This window comes from Oncorhynchus mykiss, chromosome 3, assembly GCF_057628025.1.
Source record: "Oncorhynchus mykiss isolate SJ-2025 chromosome 3, ASM5762802v1, whole genome shotgun sequence".
Taxonomy (NCBI): Eukaryota; Metazoa; Chordata; class Actinopteri; order Salmoniformes; family Salmonidae; genus Oncorhynchus; species Oncorhynchus mykiss.
In genome coordinates this window covers 5,650,001-5,671,352 of record NC_143024.1, presented here as the reverse complement: position 1 = coordinate 5,671,352, position 21,352 = coordinate 5,650,001, and the positions used below count along the sequence as shown (strand labels likewise).

General features: G+C 42.1%; 1 protein-coding gene across 1 annotated transcript in view; it reads right to left on the bottom strand.

Annotated features, from left to right (window-relative positions):
* Positions 1–21,352, bottom strand: part of LOC149984278 (CUB and sushi domain-containing protein 3-like) — a 569,716-nt gene that overhangs the window by 25,830 nt on the left and 522,534 nt on the right. The window contains exons 62-63 of the mRNA XM_090219648.1: positions 15,967–16,140; positions 572–745 (exon numbers count right to left, since the gene is read on the bottom strand). Of these exons, the coding sequence (XP_090075774.1) occupies positions 572–745; positions 15,967–16,140 (348 nt within the window). The remainder of the gene's footprint in view (positions 1–571; positions 746–15,966; positions 16,141–21,352) is intronic.

Below are 21,352 nucleotides of genomic sequence, written 5' to 3'. Positions count from 1 at the left end.
TACCTATAGACTGTAGTTGTTACAGTATGATGTTGTTACCTATAGACTGTAGTTGTTACAGTATGATGTTGTTACCTATAGACTGAAGCTGTTACAGTATGATGTTGTTACCTATAGACTATAGCTGTTACAGTATGATGTTGTTACCTGTAGACTGTAGCTGTTACAGTATGATGTTGTTACCTATAGACTGTAGCTGATACAGTATGATGTTACCTATAGACTGTAGTTGTTACAATATGTTGCTGTTACCTATAGACTGTAGTTGTTACAGTATGATGTTACCTGTAGACTGTAGCTGTTACGGTATGTTGTTACCTATAGACTGTAGTTGTTACAGTATGTTGTTGTTACCTGTAGACTGTAGCTGTTACAGTATGGTGTTGTTACCTGTAGACTGTAGTTGTTACGGTATGATGTTGTTACCTATAGACTGTAGTTGTTACAGTATGATGTTACCTGTAGACTGTAGCTGTTACAGTATGATGTTGTTACTTATAGACTGTAGCTGTTACAGTATGATGTTGTTACCTATAGACTGTAGCTGTTACAGTATGTTGTTGTTACCTACCTATGCATCGTGGCTGAGAGCCGCTCCAGGTGCTGTCGTCCTGACAGATGCGTGTAGTTGACCCCACCAGGACATAGGGGGCGCTACAGCTGAAGGTAACCTCTGACTTGTAGATTAAACTTCGTCCTTCTCTTTTCCCCTTGGCTGGGGTACCAGGGTCTCCACAGAACTTGGCTGGAATGGAGAGGCCCAAAACAATAGCTTTTAGTTCACTGAATTCATCCTGACTCATAAATGAAACAAATTCCTCACTCATGTTGTGTTTTATCCATGTTTATAGTGCATGGGCAGATCATAAGGCATATTATATGGCTGGGAGAGGAGAGACCCAAAACCCTGGCTTTAATTCAGTAGGTTATTCTTAATTTATTCCAGGTCTGTCAAACTCATTCCATGTGAGGGGCCCAATGGCTGCTGGTTTTGTTATTTCCTTTTAATTGGTTCCCAATGAAGACCTACACAACCAGGTGAGGGGAGATCCTAACTAATCAATGAAGTTACCGAGACAACCAGGTGAGGGGAGTTCCTAACTAATCAATGAAGTTACAGAGACAACCAGGTGAGGGGAGTTCCTAACTAATCAATGAAGTTACAGAGACAACCAGGTGAGGGGAGTTCCTAACTAATCAATGAAGTTACCGAGACAACCAGGTGAGGGGAGTTCCTAACTAGCCAATGAAGACAACCAGGTGAGGGGACTTCTTAACTAATCAAAGAAGACCTAGACAACAAGGCGAGGAAAGTTTCTAACTAATCAATGAAGACAACCAGGTGAGGGGACTTCCTAACTAGCCAATAAAGACAACCTGGTGAGGGGAGTTCCTAACTAGCCAATGAAGACCTAGACAACCAGGTGAGGGGAGTTCCTAACTAGCCAATGAAGACCTAGACAACCAGGTGAGGGGAGTTCCTAACTAGCCAATGAAGACCTAGACAATCAGGTGAGGGGAGTTCCTAACTAGCCAATGAAGACCTAGACACCAAGGTGAGGAGAGTTCCTAGCTAGCCAATGAAGACCTAGACAAACAGGTGAAGAGAGTTCCTAACTACCCAATGAAGACCTAGACAACCAGGTGAGGAGAGTTCCTAACTAGCCAATGAAGACCTAGACAAACAGGTGAAGAGAGTTCCTAACTAGCCAATGAAGACAACAAGGTGAGGAGAGTTCCTAACTAGCCAATGAAAACCTAGACAACCAGGTGAGGGGAGTTCCTAACTAGACAATGAAGACCTAGACAACAAGGTGAGGGGAGATCCCAACTAGCCAATGAAGACAACCAGGTGAGGGGAGTTCCTAACTAGCCAATGAAGACCTAGACAACCAGGTGAGGGGAGTTCCTAACTAGCCAATGAAGACCTAGACAACCAGGTGAGGGGAGTTCCTAACTAGCCAATGAAGACCTAGACAACCAGGTGAGGAGAGTTCCTAACTATCCAATGAAGACCTAGACAACCAGGTGAGGAGAGTTCCTAACTAGCCAATGAAGACCTAGACAACCAGGTGAGGAGAGTTCCTAACTAGCCAATGAAGACAACAAGGTGAGGAGAGTTCCTAACTAGCCAATGAAAACCTAGACAACCAGGTGAGGGGAGTCCCTAACTAGCCAATGAAGACCTAGACAACAAGGTGGGGAGAGTTCCTAACTAGCCAATGAAGACCTAGACAACCAGGTGAGGGGAGTTCCTAATTAGCCAATGTAGACCTTGACAACAAACTGAGGAGAGTTCCTAACTAGCCAATGAAGACCTAGACAACAAGGTGAAGAGAGTTCAAGTACAAGGGAGGAGTGAAAACGCACAGACACATTCGTTCCTCCATGGAATGAGTTTGATTAATTATTAATTACCTGTGATTAATTATTCATTAGGGAAAGGGAAAGGGGGATACCTAGTCAGTTGCACACGTGTCTTCCGTATTTAACCCTCAATCAGAGAAGGGTTCAAGCAGCGAAGCCGTGAGAAACTATTGGATTGGTTTGCCTTCATTATTATGAATCCCCGTTAACTGACACCTTAATGAGCCCTATTCTTCCTGGGGTTCTTCTGGGTCATCACAGTTTCAAACATACTGTACATGTAGGTAGAGTTATTAAAGTGACTATGCATAGATAATAACAGAGAGTAGCAGTGGTGTAAAAGGGGGGAGAGGTGGCAATGCAAATAGTCTTAGTAGCCATTTGATTAGATGTTTAGGAGTCTTATGGCTTGGGGGTAGAAGCTGTTTAGAAGCCTCTTGGACCTACACTTAGTGCTCCGGTACCACTTAACGTGTGGTAGCAGAGAGAACAGTCTATGACTAGGGTGGCTGGATACTTTGACAGTTTTTAGGGCCTTCCTCTGACACCGCCTGGTATAGAGGTACCAGGCAGTGATACAACCAGTCAGGATGCTCTCAATGATGCAGCTGTAGAACCTTTTGAGGATCTGAGGACCCATGCCAAATCTTTTCAGTCTCCTGAAGGGACATAGGTTTTGTTGTGCCCTCTTCACAACTGTCTTGGTGTGCTTGGACCATGTTAGTTTGTTGGTGATGTGGACATCAAGGAACTTGAAGCTCTCAACCTGCACCACTACAGCGATCCTCCTTTTCTTGTAGTCCACAATCCTCTCCTTTGTCTTGATCTCTGACCTCCTCCCTATTGGCTGTCTCGTCGTTGTCGGTGATCAGGCCCACCACTGTTGTGTCATCGGCAACCTTAATGGTTTTGGAGTTTTGCCTGGCCGTGCAGTCATTAGTGAACAGGGAGTACAGGGAGTACAGGAGGGGACTGAGCACGCAACCCTAAGGGGCCCCTGTGTTGAGGATCAGCGTGGCGGATGTGTTTTTACCTACTCTTACCACCTGGGGGCGGCCTGTCAGCAAGTCCAGGATCCAGTTGCAGAGGGAGGTGTTTAGTCCCAGGGTCCTTATCTTATTTGATGAGTGTTGAAGGCATTATGGTGTTGAATGCTGAGCTGTGTTCAATGAATAGCATTCTCACATAGGTGTTCCTTTTGTCCAGGTGGGAAAGATAGATATTGCATCATCTGTGGATCTGTTAGAGAGGTATGAGAATTGGAGTGGGTCTGGGGTTTCTGGGATAATGGTGTTGATGTGAGCCATGACCAGCCTTTTAAAGCACTTCATGACTACAGGTGTGAGTGCTACGGGTCAGTAGTCATTTAGGCAGGTTACATTAGTGTTCTTGAGCACAGGGATAATGGTGGTCTGCTTAAAACATGTTGGTATTACAGACTCGGACAGGGAGAGTTTGAAAATGTCAGTGAAGACACTTGCCATTTGGTCAGCGCATGCTCGCAATACACGTCCTGGTAAACCGCCTGGCCCTGCGGCCTTGTGAATTTTAACCTGTTTAAAGGTCTTACTCACATCGGCTGCGGAGAGCGTGATCAAACAGTCATCCGGAACAGCTGATGCACTCATGCATGTTTCTGTGTTATTTGCCTCGAAGCGAGCATAGAAGTAGTTCAGCTCGTCTGGTAGGCTCGTGTCACTGGGCAGCTCTCGGCTGTGCTTCCCTTTGTAGTAATGGTTTGCAAGCCCTGCAAACCAGGGTCGGAGTCGGTATAGTACAATTCGATCTTAGTCCTGTATTGACACTTTGCCTGTTTGATGGTTCGTCGGTGGGCAAAGTGGGATTTATTATAAGCTTCCCGGGTTAGAGTCCCGCTCCTTGAAAGTGACAGCTCTAGCGTTGAGCTCATTGCGGATGTTGCCTGTAATCCATGGCTTCTGGTTGGGGTATGCATGTACTATCACTGTGGGGACGACGTCATCAATGCACTTATTGATGAAGCCAGTGACTGATGTAGTGTACTCCTCAATGCCATTGGAAGAATCCCGGAACATGTTCCAGTCTGCGCAAAACAGTCCTGTAGCTTAGCATCTGCTTCATCTGACCACTTTTTTATTGACCGAGTCACTGGTGCTTCCTGCTTTATTTTTTGCTTGTAAGCAGGAATTAGGAGGCTAGAATTATGGTCAGATTTGCCAAATGGAGGGCGAGGGAGAGCTTTGTACGTGTCTCTGTGTGTTGAGTAAAGGTGGTCTAGAGTTGTTTTCCCTCTGGTTGCACATTTAACATGCTGATAGAAATTTGGGTAAAACAAATTTAAGTTTCCCTGCATTAAAGCCCCCGGCCACTAGGAGCGCCGCCTCTGGATGAGCATTTTCCTGTTTGCTTATGGCGGAATACAGATCATTGAGTGTGGTCTTAGTGCCAGCATCGGTCTGTGGTGGTATGTAGACAGCTACGAAAAATACAGATGAAAACTCTCTAGGTAGACAGTGTGTTCTATTATTTGACACTGCTGGTGAACATTTGAACATCTTGGCCATGTTCTGTTATAATCTCCACCCGGCACAGACAGAAGAGGACTGACCACCCCTCATAGCCTGGTTCCTCTCTAGGTTTCTTCCTAGGTTCTGGCCTTTCTAGGGAGTTTTTCCTAGCTACTGTGCTTCTACACCTGCATTGCTTGCTGTTTGGGGTTTTAGGCTGGGTTTCTGTACAGCACTTTGTGACATAAGCTGATGCAAGAGGGGCTTTATAAATACATTTGATTGATTGATTCTACAGCTTATCATGAGATACTCTACCTCAGGCGAGCAAAACCTTAGACACTTCCTTAGATATCGTGCACCAGCTGTTGTTTACATATATGCATAGTCCACCACTCCTTGTCTTCCCAGATGCTGCTGTTCTATCCTGCCGATACAGCGTATAACCAGCCATCTGTATGTTGATATTGTCGTCGTTCAGCCACGACTCCGTGAAGAAATAGATATTACCATTTTTAATGCACTTTTGGTAGTTTAAGCTTCCTACATAGGTCATCGATTTTATGTTCTAATGATTGCACGTTAGCTAGAAAGCAGGGGTGGTTTATTCGATCGCCTACGAATTCTCAGAAGGCAGCCCGACCTCGGTCCTCTTTTTCTCCGTCGTCTCTTCACGCAAATGATGGGGATTTGGGCCTGTTCCTGGGAAAGCAGTATGTCCTTCACGCCGGGCTCGTCAAACTTGTTAAAGGCAAAAAAAAAAGGATTCTGCCAGTTCGTGATGAGTGATCGCTGTTCTGATGTCCAGAAGTTATTTTTCGGTCTTAAGAGACGGTAGCAGCAACATTATGTACAAAATAAGTAATAAAAAAAAAGTTACAACCAACGCAAAAAAAACGAAGATAAAAACACAATCGGTTAGGAGCAGCCATCTTCTCTGTGCCGTCATAACTAAAACATAGTCCACATAACTAAAACATTATTCAGTCATGTTCATTTTTATAAATGTTTCATATTGGATGGGCCGATTATATGGTATATTAAATGGTGGGAGTGGAGAGACCCAAACATTGGATTTAGTTAACTTGTTTATGATTTATTATGTATTCTTGATGTGGATCCCCATGAAGTGAAGCCTTAGCAACCACCACTGTGCTCTTCTTTTATATTCTTGATGTGGATCCCCATGAAGTGAAGCCTTAGCAACCCCCATTGTGTTCTTCTTTGTATTCTGGATGTGGATCCCCATTAAGTAAGCCTTAGCAACCACCACTGTGCTCTTCTTTAATATTCTGGATGTGGATCCCCATTAAGTGAAGCCTTAGCAACCACCACTGTGCTCTTCTTTAATATTCTTGATGTGGATCCCCATTAAGTGAAGCCTTAGCAACCACCACTGTGCTCTTCTTTAATATTCTGGATGTGGATCCCCATTAAGTGAAGCCTTAGCAACCACCACTGTGCTCTTCTTTTATATTCTTGATGTGGATCCCCATTAAGTGAAGCCTTAGCAACCACCACTGTACTCTTCTTTTATATTCTGGATGTGGATCCCCATGAAGTGAAGCCTTAGCAACCACCACTGTGCTCTTCTTTTATATTCTGGATGTGGATCCCCATGAAGTGAAGCCTTAGCAACCCCCATTGTGTTCTTCTTTGTATTCTGGATGTGGATCCCCATTAGGTGAAGCCTTAGCAACCACCACTGTGCTGTTGTTTGGCACATAACTAAAACATTCTGTTGTTTTTAATCAATCTTTTATCCATGGGTAGATCATATGGTATCATGTGGTATGTCACTTTAGTTTGGATTCTTTTCAAGTGATTCAATCAGGTATTTTATTTGATTGGGACACCAGCCACCAGTGAATAAATACAGTGAGAAGATTCTTTGAATAGAGACTCCAGTGTCCGCGGGGTGAAGAGGGTGGGAGAGCCACCCCGGGGTTACATCTTAATAATTACCCTCGTCAAAAAAATGTATTTCCTGACATGGTCTTGAGGGTTAACAACACAGCTGAAGCCCTCCGTGCCAGACAGGACGAAAACTCAGAGCTCTACCTCTCTGTATGCTTTCCAAATGGCACCCTACGCCCTACATACTGTAGTGCACTACTGCTGACTAGAGCTCAGCAAAAGTAGTGCACTACGGCTGACTAGAGCTCAGTCAAAAGTAGTGCACTACGGCTGACTAGAGCTCAGCAAAAGTAGTGCACTACGGCTGACTAGAGCTCAGTCAAAAGTAGTGCACTACGGCTGACTAGAGCCCAGTCAAAAGTAGTGCACTACGGCTGACTAGAGCCCAGTCAAAAGTAGTGCACTACGGCTGACTAGAGCCCAGTCAAAAGTAGTGCACTACGGCTGACTAGAGCCCAGTCAAAAGTAGTGCACTAATAAAGGAATAGGGTGCTATTTGCCACCCCTGTCAGTAGCACAGGGATGGAACGAAACCCTGTGGGTTACTGCTCCTCCACTACTCCACTGTCTGCCTAATGAAATGGAGACCAACAGGAGTTGAAGCAGAGGAATCATCCTTTCTCCCTCTCCACCAGGCTGAAGCAGATGAATCATCCATTCTCCCTCTCTACCAGCAGAAGCAGAGGAATCATCCATTCTCCCTCTCCACCAGGCTGAAGCAGAGGAATCATCCATTCTCCCTCTCCACCAGGCTGAAGCAGAGGAATCATCCATTCTCCCTCTCCACCAGGCTGAAGCAGAGGAATCATCCATTCTCCCTCTCCACCAGGCTGAAGCAGAGGAATCAGCCATTCCCCCTCTCTACCAGCTGAAGCAGAGGTATCAGCCATTCTCCCTCTCTACCAGATGAAGCAGAGGAATCATCCATTCTCCCTCTCTACCAGCAGAAGCAGAGAAATCATCCATTCTCCCTATCTACCAGCAGAAGCAGAGGAATCATCCATTCTCCCTCTCCACCAGCTGAAGCAGAGGAATCATCCATTCTCCCTCTCTAACAAGCTGAAGCAGAGGAATCATTCATTCTCCCTCTCCACCAGGCTGAAGCAGAGGAATCCTCCATTCTCCCTCTCCACCAGGCTGAAGCAGAGGAATCCTCCATTCTCCCTCTCCACCAGCTGAAGCAGAGGAATCATCCATTCTCCCTCTCCACCAGCTGAAGCAGAGGAATCATCCATTCTCCATCTCTACCAGGCTGAAGCAGAGGAATCAGCCATTCTCCCTCTCAACCAGCTGAAGCAGAGGAATCATCCATTCTCCCTCTCCACCAGCTGAAGCAGAGGAATCATCCATTCTCCCTCTCCACCAGCTGAAGCAGAGGAATCATCCATTCTCCTTCTCCACCAGGCTGAAGCAGAGGAATCATCCATTCTCCCTCTCCACCAGGCTGAAGCAGAGGAATCATCCATTCTCCCTCTCTACCAGCTGAAGCAGAGGAATCATCCATTCTCCCTCTCTACCAGCTGAAGCAGAGGAATCGTCCATTCTCCCTCTCCACCAGCTGAAGCAGAGGCATCAGCCATTCTCCCTCTCCACCAGCTGAAGCAGAGGCATCAGCCATTCTCCCTCTCCACCAGCTGAAGCAGAGGCATCAGCCATTCTCCCTCTCTACCAGCTGAAGCAGAGGAATCATCCATTCTCCCTCTCCACCAGCTGAAGCAGAGGAATCATCCATTCTCCCTCTCTACCAGCTGAAGCAGAAGAATCATCCATTCTCCCTCTCTACCAGCTGAAGCAGAAGAATCATCCATTCTCCCTCTCTACCAGCTGAAGCAGAAGAATCATCCATTCTCCCTCTCTACCAGCTGAAGCAGAGGAATCAGCCATTCTCCCTCTCCACCAGCTGAAGCAGAAGAATCATCCATCCTCCCTCTCCACCAGCTGAAGCAGAAGAATCATCCATCCTCCCTCTCCACCAGCTGATCGCCATCAGCAGGGTTCTAGTTAGCTTTAGGCTTTAGCTACTTAATGCTAGATTATAAGAAAGCAGAGAGAGAGAGAGAGAGAGAGAGAGAGAGAGGGAGACCAGAGTCAGCTGGTTCGGCGTCCCAAACGGCAGTCTATTCCCCTATATAGTGCACTACTTTTGACCAGAGCTCATAGGGATCTGATTAAAAGTATGATCAGAAGTAAGCCACCATATAGGGAATAGTGTGGCATTTGGGACGCACTCAGAATCACTGTTCTCAGTCACGCAGTCAGAGTCACTGTGTCAAGTCACGCAGTCAGCCATGGGAATCAGGCAGCACTACGGGGATAAAGTCAACAATGTGGCTCCGGCTGCCGCTTGCAGCTCCTCAGGACTTGACATCTGCCTCATGTTGCAGGTCTGGACGAAGAGATAAGTTTAGTGTTCTTTAGTGTTCCATATCTCATTCTCTCTCTCCCCTCTCTCTCTCCCCTCTCTCCCTCTCCCTCTCCCTCTCTCTCTCTCTATCATCTCTCTCTATCTGTCCTCTCTCTCTCTCTCTCTCTCTCTCTCTCTCTCTCTCTCTCTCTCTTTCTCTCTGCTACGTACACACAGCCAAAACACACCGGCTCCAAAAGCCATTACCACACAATAGCCCGGAGATGGCTTCCTCTCAGTACGCAATACTAACCGAGAATATAAAATGAAAAACAGTCTGCCTGTAAATATCCTAAAACTACATTCTATCACGTTATTTAATGTCTTCCTCAACACTGATATTTGTCTAAATGTTTCAGACATTATGAACTGTGAATTCATTCCCTCTTAGGTGTTAGTGACATGCCAACAGATAAAGATACTAAGGACTGAATACACTGCAAGAGTCCTGATGGAATTGTCACCTGTCAAACATTCCAACATTCCATTCTCAATATTCTGACGATGACACTCAACATTCCATTCTCAATATTCCGACAATGACACTCAACATTCCATTCTCAATATTCCGACAATGACCCTCAACATTCCATTCTCAATATTCCGACAATGACCCTCAACATTCCATTCTCAATATTCCGACAATGACACTCAACATTCCATTCTCAATATTCCGACAATGACCCTCAACATTCCATTCTCAATATTCCGACGATGACCCTCAACATTCCATTCTCAATATTCCGACGATGACCCTCAACATTCCATTCTCAATATTCCGACAATGACCCTCAACATTCCATTCTCAATATTCCGACGATGACCCTCAACATTCAATTCTCAATATTCCGACAATGACACTCAACATTCCATTCTCAATATTCCGACAATGACCCTCAACATTCCATTCTCAATATTCCGACGATGAGTCTCAACATTCCACTGGCATTCTAGAATGTTAAGGACCAAAAAGGGTGACACAGCCATTTGTCACGGCTGTGAGCGGCAGCACCAGTGATAACCTTCTGTTTTATGGAAATATAACGTAGATGGGATGGACGGCTGGGGGCCAGAACTAGCTGTGCATAACAAATAGGCCTGGTGTTAAACCCGCCTGTGGACTCAGGCTTTGGAGTCTCCTAACTTTTTCTCCTTGATGAATGTTCTATTCTTCCCAGTTATCAGTAGACATGCAGAGAGATGCCAGACAGTTGCAGAATTGTTAGAATCCTAGGCCCGAGTCCCAAATGGGACCATATTCCCTATAAAGTGCACTAGATTTGACCAGAACCCTGTCAGTGCCATTTGAGACAAAGCTACTCTCTATAACCCTGTTGGACAAGTGAACTGCAGAGATGTTGTTGTTGTTGTTGATGATGTTGCGTAGTAGAGAACATGTACCTCTATCTTTAGCAATATTATAAGATCAGTGCAGATGGGAGAATGAGGGAGTGGTGTTATTACCCTATACTGTACTGTACTGATGTGGTGTTAATCTAGTGGTATTACCCTATACTGTACAGCTGTGGTGTTAATCTAGTGGTATTACCCTATACTGTACTGTACAGCTGTGGTGTTAATCTAGTGGTATTACCCTGTACTGTACTGTACTACTGTGGTGTTAATCTAGTGGTATTACCCTATACTGTACTGATGTGGTGTTAATCTAGTGGTATTACCCTATACTGTACAGCTGTGGTGTTAATCTAGTGGTATTACCCTATACTGTACTGTACTACTGTGGTGTTAATCTAGTGGTATTACCCTATACTGTACAGCTGTGGTGTTAATCTAGTGGTATTACCCTATACTGTACTGTACAGCTGTGGTGTTCATCTAGTGGTATTACCCTGTACTGTACTGTACTACTGTGGTGTTAATCTAGTGGTATTACCCTATACTGTACTGATGTGGTGTTAATCTAGTGGTATTACCCTATACTGTACAGCTGTGGTGTTAATCTAGTGGTATTACCCTATACTGTACTGTACAGCTGTGGTGTTAATCTAGTGGTATTACCCTGTACTGTACTGTACTACTGTGGTGTTAATCTAGTGGTATTACCCTATACTGTACTGATGTGGTGTTAATCTAGTGGTATTACCCTATACTGTACAGATGTGGTGTTAATCTAGTGGTATTACCCTATACTGTACTGCTGTGGTGTTAATCTAGTGGTATTACCCTATACTGTACTGTACTACTGTGGTGTTAATCTAGTGGTATTACCCTATACTGTACTGATGTGGTGTTAATCTAGAGGTATTACCCTATACTGTACTGCTGTGGTGTTAATCTAGTGGTATTACCCTATACTGTACTGTACTGCTGTGGTGTTAATCTAGTGGTATTACCCTATACTGTACTGTACTGCTGTGGTGTTAATCTAGTGGTATTACCCTATACTGTACTGTACAGCTGTGGTGTTAATCTAGTGGTATTACCCTGTACTGTACTGCTGTGGTGTTAATCTAGTGGTATTACCCTGTACTGTACTACTGTGGTGTTAATCTAGTGGTATTACCCTGTACTGTACTGTACTACTGTGGTGTTAATCTAGTGGTATTACCCTGTACTGTACTACTGTGGTGTTAATCTAGTGGTATTACCCTATACTGTACTATACTGCTGTGGTGTTAATCTAGTGGTATTACCCTATACTGTACTGATGTGGTGTTAATCTAGTGGTATTACCCTATACTGTACTACTGTGGTGTTAATCTAGTGGTATTACCCTATACTGTACTGTACTGATGTGGTGTTAATCTAGTGGTATTACCCTACCCTATACTGTACTGTACTGATGTGGTGTTAATCTAGTGGTATTACCCTATACTGTACTGTACTGCTGTGGTGTTAATCTAGTGGTATTACCCTGTACTGTACAGCTGTGGTGTTAATCTAGTGGTATTACCCTATACTGTACTGTACTGATGTGGTGTTAATCTAGTGGTATTACCCTATACTGTACTGTACTGCTGTGGTGTTAATCTAGTGGTATTACTCTATACTGTACTGTACTGCTGTGGTGTTAATCTAGTGGTATTACCCTATACTGTACTGTACTGATGTGGTGTTAATCTAGTGGTATTACCCTATACTGTACTGTACTGCTGTGGTGTTAATCTAGTGGTATTACCCTGTACTGTACTGCTGTGGTGTTAATCTAGTGGTATTACCCTATACTGTACTACTGTGGTGTTAATCTAGTGGTATTACCCTGTACTGTACTGTACTGCTGTGGTGTTAATCTAGTGGTATTACCCTATACTGTACTGTACAGTTGTGGTGTTAATCTAGTGGTATTACCCTATACTGTACTGTACAGCTGTGGTGTTAATCTAGTGGTATTACCCTATACTGTACTACTGTGGTGTTAATCTAGTGGTATTACCCTGTACTGTACTGTACTACTGTGGTGTTAATCTCTATATTCAGCAGTGTAAAGACCCAGCTCTGTATTGGCTCTGTACTGTATTTGATGTAGTAGAACCAATCTACTGGGGATAATAGAGGAAGCATTTACTGCACACTATGCATACATTATCACTTTTCAGGATTTACATGGTCAGCACTTTGTCCCGTTTTTTAACGTCTCAAATCTCTCAGCTGTGCATTGTAGCAAGCCTCCCTATTATTCATCACAATATAGAAGACAACATGCTATTTTTATACAGTACAATATGCAATCTACCTCTTTGTACATCTCAGAAACCAGATGACATGGCAATCTATGTGTTTGTAGAGAGTTGAACATCTCAGAAACAATATGTCATGGCAATCTATGTGTTTGTAGAGAGTTGAACATCTCAGAAACAATATGACATGGCAATCTATGTGTTTGTAGAGAGTTGAACATCTCAGAAACAATATGACATGGCAGTCTATGTGTTTGTAGAGAGTTGAACATCTCAGAAACACTATGACATGGCAGTTGCCACCGAACTATCACACCCACTCAACCAGGAGTACCAGCTCCTACCATCAGGCCGCCGATACAGAGTCCATCTTCACAAAACCGGCAGAGCCCAGAAATCATTAATTCCCACCAGAATAATTTACGATCTGAATTAGGAACTGTATCCATGTGTTGTCTGCTATAGTTTGTGATTGCTGTGTATTTATGTAACTGTTGGCGATGCTGTTGTCTGCTGTAGTTTGTGATTGGTGTGTATTTATGTACCTGTTGGCGATGCTGTTGTCTGCTGTAGTTTGTGATTGGTCTGTATTTATGTACCTGTTGGTGATGCTGTTGTCTGCTATAGTTTGTGATTGGTGTGTATTTATGTTGGTGATGCTGTTGTCTGCTGTAGTTTGTGATTGGTGTGTATTTATGTTGGTGATGCTGTTGTCTGCTGTAGTTTGTGATTGGTGTGTATTTATGTTGGTGATGCTGTTGTCTGCTGTAGTTTGTGATTGGTGTGTATTTATGTTGGTGATGCTGTTGTCTGCTGTAGTTTGTGATTGGTGTGTATTTATGTTGGTGATGCTGTTGTCTGCTGTAGTTTGTGATTGGTGTGTATTTATGTACCTGTTGGCGATGCTGTTGTCTGCTATAGTTTGTGATTGGTGTGTATTTATGTTGGTGATGCTGTTGTCTGCTGTAGTTTGTGATTGGTGTGTATTTATGTTGGTGATGCTGTTGTCTGCTATAGTTTGTGATTGGTGTGTATTTATGTTGGTGATGCTGTTGTCTGCTGTAGTTTGTGATTGGTGTGTATTTATGTTGGTGATGCTGTTGTCTGCTATAGTTTGTGATTGGTGTGTATTTATGTACCTGTTGGCGATGCTGTTGTCTGCTATAGTTTGTGATTGGTGTGTATTTATGTTGGTGATGCTGTTGTCTGCTATAGTTTGTGATTGGTGTGTATTTATGTTGGCGATGCTGTTGTCTGCTGTAGTTTGTGATTGGTGTGTATTTATGTTGGTGATGCTGTTGTCTGCTATAGTTTGTGATTGGTGTGTATTTATGTACCTGTTGGCGATGCTGTTGTCTGCTATAGTTTGTGATTGGTGTGTATTTATGTTGGTGATGCTGTTGTCTGCTATAGTTTGTGATTGGTGTGTATTTATGTACCTGTTGGTGATGCTGTTGTCTGCTATAGTTTGTGATTGGTGTGTATTTATGCACCTGTTGGTGATGCTGTTGTCTGCTGTAGTTTGTGATTGGTCTGTATTTATGCACCTGTTGGCGATGCTGTTGTTGGTTAAGATACAAGAAAGGGACACAAAACAAATTATTATTATTAATTATTATATTAAGTATTATTAATTATATATAAATTATTATTATTAATTATATATGAATTATTATTATTACTTATATATGAATTATTATTATTAATTATATATTAATTATTATTATCTACTTGGTGGAAACCTGTATCTCTATAAACCTCTTTGTAGAGTTGAAAACCTGTATCTCCTAACCTCTTTGTAGAGTTGAAAACCTGTATCTCCTAACCTCTTTGTAGAGTTGAAAACCTGTATCTCCTAACCTCTTTGTAGAGTTGCAAACCTGTATCTCCTAACCTCTTTGTAGAGTTGCAAACCTGTATCTCCTAACCTCTTTGTAGAGTTGCAAACCTGTATCTCCTAACCTCTTTGTAGAGTTGAAAACCTGTATCTCCTAACCTCTTTGTGGAGTTGCAAACCTGTATCTCCTAACCTCTTTGTAGAGATGAAAACCTGTATCTCCTAACCTCTTTGTAGAGTTGCAAACCTGTATCTCCTAACCTCTTTGTAGAGTTGCAAACCTGTATCTCCTAACCTCTTTGTAGAGTTGAAAACCTGTATCTTCTAACCTCTTTGTAGAGTTGCAAACCTGTATCTCCTAACCTCTTTGTACAGAGTTGCAAACCTGTATCTCCTAACCTCTTTGTAGAGTTGCAAACCTGTATCTCCTAACCTCTTTGTAGAGTTGAAAACCTGTTTCTTTAAACCTCTTTGTGCAGAGTTGAAAACCTGTATCTCCTAACCTCTTTGTGCAGAGTTGAAAACCAGTATCTTTAAACCTCTTTGTGCAGAGTTGAAAACCAGTATCTTTAAACCTCTTTGTGCAGAGTTGGAAACCTGTATCTTTAAACCTCTTTGTGCAGAGTTGGAAACCTGTTTTTTTAAACCTCTTTGTGCAGAGTTGGAAACCTGTTTCTTTAAACCTCTTTGTGCAGAGTTGAAAACCTGTTTCTTTAAACCTCTTTGTGCAGAGTTGGAAACCTGTTTTTTTAAACCTCTTTGTAGAGTTGCAAACCTGTATCTCCTAACCTCTTTGTACAGAGTTGCAAACCTGTATCTCCTAACCTCTTTGTAGAGTTGCAAACCTGTATCTCCTAACCTCTTTGTAGAGTTGAAAACCTGTTTCTTTAAACCTCTTTGTGCAGAGTTGAAAACCTGTATCTCCTAACCTCTTTGTGCAGAGTTGAAAACCAGTATCTTTAAACCTCTTTGTGTAGAGTTGCAAACCTGTATCTCCTAACCTCTTTGTGCAGAGTTGAAAACCTGTATCTCCTAACCTCTTTGTGCAGAGTTGAAAACCAGTATCTTTAAACCTCTTTGTGCAGAGTTGAAAACCAGTATCTCCTAACCTCTTTGTGCAGAGTTGGAAACCTGTTTCTTTAAACCTCTTTGTGCAGAGTTGGAAACCTGTTTTTTTAAACCTCTTTGTGCAGAGTTGGAAACCTGTTTCTTTAAACCTCTTTGTGCAGAGCTGAAAACCAGTATCTTTAAACCTCTTTGTGCAGAGTTGAAAACCTGTATCTTTAAAACATGAAGGTGTTTGTTGTGTTGACTCACGCAGACACTGAGGCAGATCTCCTCTCCAGGAGCCCAGGCCCACACAGGTGAGGATAGCCGGGAAGGAGAGCTCGTACCCGGGCAGGCAGCTGTAGCTCACGCTGGTACCCCACTCAAACACGGAGCCCTCCAGGAGCCCGTTGTGGACGGGAGGAGGCGGAGGGCAGGTCACCACTGAGGAGAGAGAGGATGGAAATATGCATTTGGCAACTCTTGATAGAACAATAGAAAAGTTTGTTTTTGAAAAATGTAATATATTATTGGTAAAACCAACGCATTTCAGAGAATGCGTTAATCATAGTTTTTTTTTGAGGGGTAAATCAATCATTGAGGAGACAGGTAGACAGTTGGGTGGGCAGACGGGGCGGAAGGAACGAAAGACAGGCGAAGTTAAGGGCCTGGATACACAACGCAATTAGAGAAGACTGCCAGTTTCAGAGGAAAACAATAATCAACACGTCTGTCACCTTTCATGACGCTAGTTCAGCGGTCCTTGTATCTAACTATAGGACACAGCAGAACTCTGTAGATTATAGTGTGACCCTATAGAATGATGCTAGTTCAGTGGTCCTTGTATCTAACTATAGGACACAGCAGAACTCTGTAGATTATAGTGTGACCCTATAGAATGATGCTGGTTCAGTGGTCCTTGTGTCTAACTATAGGACACAGCAGATCTCTGTAGATTATAGTGTGACCCTATAGAATGATGCTAGTTCAGCGGTCCTTGTATCTAACTATAGGACACAGCAGAACTCTGTAGATTATAGTGTGACCCTATAGAATGATGCTAGTTCAGTGGTCCTTGTATCTAACTATAGGAAACAGCAGAACTCTGTAGATTATAGTGTGACCCTATAGAATGATGTTAGTTCAGTGGTCCTTGTATCTAACAGCAGATCTCTGTAGATGATAGTGTGACCCTATAGAATGATGTTAGTTGTGGTCCTTGTATCTAACTATAGGACACAGCAGAACTCTGTAGATGATAGTGTGACCCTATAGAATGATGTTAGTTGTGGTCCTTGTATCTAACTATAGGACACAGCAGAACTCTGTAGATGATAGTGTGACCCTATAGAATGATGTTAGTTCAGTGGTCCTTGTATCTAACAGCAGATCTCTGTAGATGATAGTGTGACCCTATAGAATGATGTTAGTTCAGTGGTCCTTGTATCTAACAGCAGATCTCTGTAGATTATAGTGTGACCCTATAGAATGATGCTAGTTCAGTGGTCCTTGTATCTAACTATAGGACACAGCAGAACTCTGTAGATTATAGTATGACCCCATAGAATGATGCTAGTTCAGTGGTCCTTGTATCTAACAGCGGATCTCGGTAGATTATATTGTGTGTGTGAGAGCATTTATCTGACTAGGAATTACTGTTGTGAGAGAATGTCTAGATCCCAAACGGCACCCTATTCCCTAGAGAGTGCACTACTTTAGACCAGAGCCCTATGGCACCCTATTCCCTATATATAGTGCACTACTTTAGACCAGAACCCTATGGCACCCTATTCCCTATATAGTGCACTACTTTAGACCAGAGCCCTATGGCACCCTATTCCCTATATAGTGCACTACTTTAGACCAGAGCCCTATGGCACCCTATTCCCTATATAGTGCACTACTTTAGACCAGAACCCCCTGGCACCCTATTCCCTATATAGTGCACTACTTTAGACCAGAGCCCTATGGCACCCTATTCCCTATATAGTGCACTACTTTAGACCAGAGCCCTATGGCACCCTATTCCCTATATAGTGCACTACTTTAGACCAGAGCCCTATGGCACCCTATTCCCTATATAGTGCACTACTTTAGACCAGAGCCCTATGGGGAAGAAGAAAGCATTGCAGACGTCTATATAGGTCTGTTAATACAGGACTAGTAAAGGTATGTTAATACAGGACTAGTAAAGGTCTGTTAATACAGGACTAGTAAAGGTCTGTTAATACAGGACTAGTAATACAGGACTAGTAAAGGTCTGTTAGTACAGGACTAGTAATACAGGACTAGTAAAGGTCTGTTAATACAGGACTAGTAATACAGGACTAGTAATACAGGACTAGTAAAGGTCTGTTAATACAGGACTAGTAATACAGGACTAGTAAAGGTCTGTTAATACAGGACTAGTAATACAGGACTAGTAAAGGTCCTCTAATACAGGACTAGTAAAGGTCTGTTAGTACAGGACTAGTAATACAGGACTAGTAATACAGGACTAGTAATACAGGACTAGTAATACAGGACTAGTAAAGGTCCTCTAATACAGGACTAGTAAAGGTCTGCTAATACAGGACTAGTAATACAGGACTAGTAAAGGTCTGTTAGTACAGGACTAGTAATACAGGACTAGTAAAGGTCTGTTAATACAGGACTAGTAATACAGGATTAGTAATACAGGACAAGTAAAGGTATGTTAATACAGGACTAGTAATAGAGGACTATTAAAGGTCTGTTAATACAGGACTAGTAATACAGGACTAGTAAAGGTCTGTTAATACAGGACTAGTAAAGGTCTGTTAGTACAGGACTAGTAAAGGTCGGTTAATACAGGACTAGTAAAGGTCGGTTAATACAGGACTAGTAAAGGTCTGTTAATACAGGACTAGTAAAGGTCTGTTAATACAGGACTAGTAATACAGGACTAGTAAATGTCTGTTAATACAGGACTAGTAAAGGTCTGTTAATACAGGACTAGTAATAGAGGACTAGTAAAGGTCTGTTAATACAGGACGACTAGTAAAGGTCTGTTAGTACAGGACTAGTAAAGGTCTGTTAGTTCAGGACTAGTAAAGGTCTGTTAATACAGGACTAGTAATAGAGGACTATTAAAGGTCTGTTAATACAGGACTAGTAATACAGGACTAGTAAAGGTCTGTTAATACAGGACTAGTTAAGGTCTGTTAATACAGGACTAGTAAAGGTCTGTTAATACAGGACTAGTAAAGGTATGTTAATACAGGACTAGTAAATGTCTGTTAATACAGGACTAGTAAAGGTCTGTTAATACAGGACTAGTAAAGGTCTGTTAATACAGGACTAGTAAAGGTCTGTTTATTTCAGGACTAGTAAAGGTATGTTAATACAGGACTAGTAAAGGTCTGTTAATACAGGACTAGTAAAGGTCTGTTAATACAGGACTAGTAATACAGGACTAGTAAAGGTCTGTTAGTACAGGACTAGTAATACAGGACTAGTAAAGGTCTGTTAATACAGGACTAGTAATACAGGACTAGTAATACAGGACTAGTAAAGGTCTGTTAATACAGGACTAGTAATACAGGACTGGTAAAGGTCTGTTAATACAGGACTAGTAATACAGGACTAGTAAAGGTCCTCTAATACAGGACTAGTAAAGGTCTGTTAGTACAGGACTAGTAATACAGGACTAGTAATACAGGACTAGTAATACAGGACTAGTAATACAGGACTAGTAAAGGTCCTCTAATACAGGACTAGTAAAGGTCTGTTAATACAGGACTAGTAATACAGGACTAGTAAAGGTCTGTTAGTACAGGACTAGTAATACAGGACTAGTAAAGGTCTGTTAATACAGGACTAGTAATACAGGATTAGTAATACAGGACAAGTAAAGGTATGTTAATACAGGACTAGTAATAGAGGACTATTAAAGGTCTGTTAATACAGGACTAGTAATACAGGACTAGTAAAGGTCTGTTAATACAGGACTAGTAAAGGTCTGTTAGTACAGGACTAGTAAAGGTCGGTTAATACAGGACTAGTAAAGGTCGGTTAATACAGGACTAGTAAAGGTCTGTTAATACAGGACTAGTAAAGGTCTGTTAATACAGGACTAGTAATACAGGACTAGTAAATGTCTGTTAATACAGGACTAGTAAAGGTCTGTTAATACAGGACTAGTAATAGAGGACTAGTAAAGGTCTGTTAATACAGGACGACTAGTAAAGGTCTGTTAGTACAGGACTAGTAAAGGTCTGTTAGTTCAGGACTAGTAAAGGTCTGTTAATACAGGACTAGTAATAGAGGACTATTAAAGGTCTGTTAATACAGGACTAGTAATACAGGACTAGTAAAGGTCTGTTAATACAGGACTAGTTAAGGTCTGTTAATACAGGACTAGTAAAGGTCTGTTAATACAGGACTAGTAAAGGTATGTTAATACAGGACTAGTAAATGTCTGTTAATACAGGACTAGTAAAGGTCTGTTAATACAGGACTAGTAAAGGTCTGTTAATACAGGACTAGTAAAGGTCTGTTTATTTCAGGACTAGTAAAGGTATGTTAATACAGGACTAGTAAAGGTATGTTAGTACAGGACTAGTAATACAGGACTAGTAAAGGTCCACTAATACAGGACTAGTAAAGGTCCTCTAATACAGGACTAGTAGAGGTCTGTTAATACAGGACTAGTAATACAGGACTAGTAAAGGTCTGTTAATACAGGACTAGTAATACAGGACTAGTAGAGGTCTGTTAATACAGGACTAGTAATACAGGACTAGTAAAGGTCTGTTAATACAGGACTAGTAATACAGGACTAGTAAAGGTCTGTTAATACAGGACTAGTAAATGTCTGTTAGTACAGAACTAGTAAAGGTCTGTTAATACAGGACTAGTAAAGGTCTGTTAATACAGGACTAGTAATACAGGACTAGTAATACAGGACTAGTAAAGGTATGTTAATACAGGACTAGTAATAGAGGACTATTAAAGGTCTGTTAATACAGGACTAGTAATACAGGACTAGTAAAGGTCTGTTAGTACAGGACTAGTAAAGGTCGGTTAATACAGGACTAGTAAAGGTCGGTTAATACAGGACTAGTAAAGGTCTGTTAATACAGGACTAGTAAAGGTCTGTTAATACAGGACTAGTAATACAGGACTAGTAAATGTCTGTTAATACAGGACTAGTAAAGGTCTGTTAATACAGGACTAGTAATAGAGGACTAGTAAAGGTCTGTTAATACAGGACTAGTAAAGGTCTGTTAGTACAGGACTAGTAAAGGTCTGTTAGTACAGGACTAGTAAAGGTCTGTTAATACAGGACTAGTAATAGAGGACTAGTAAAGGTCTGTTAATACAGGACTAGTAATACAGGACTAGTAAAGGTCTGTTAATACAGGACTAGTAAAGGTCTGTTAGTACAGGACTAGTAAAGGTCTGTTAATACAGGACTAGTAAAGGTATGTTAATACAGGACTAGTAATACAGGACTAGTAATACAGGACTAGCAATACAGGACTAGTAATACAGGACTAGTAAAGGTATGTTAATACAGGACTAGTAATAGAGGACTAGTAAAGGTCTGTTAATACAGGACTAGTAATACAGGACTAGTAAAGGTCTGTTAATACAGGACTAGTAATACAGGACTAGTAAAGGCCTGTTAATACAG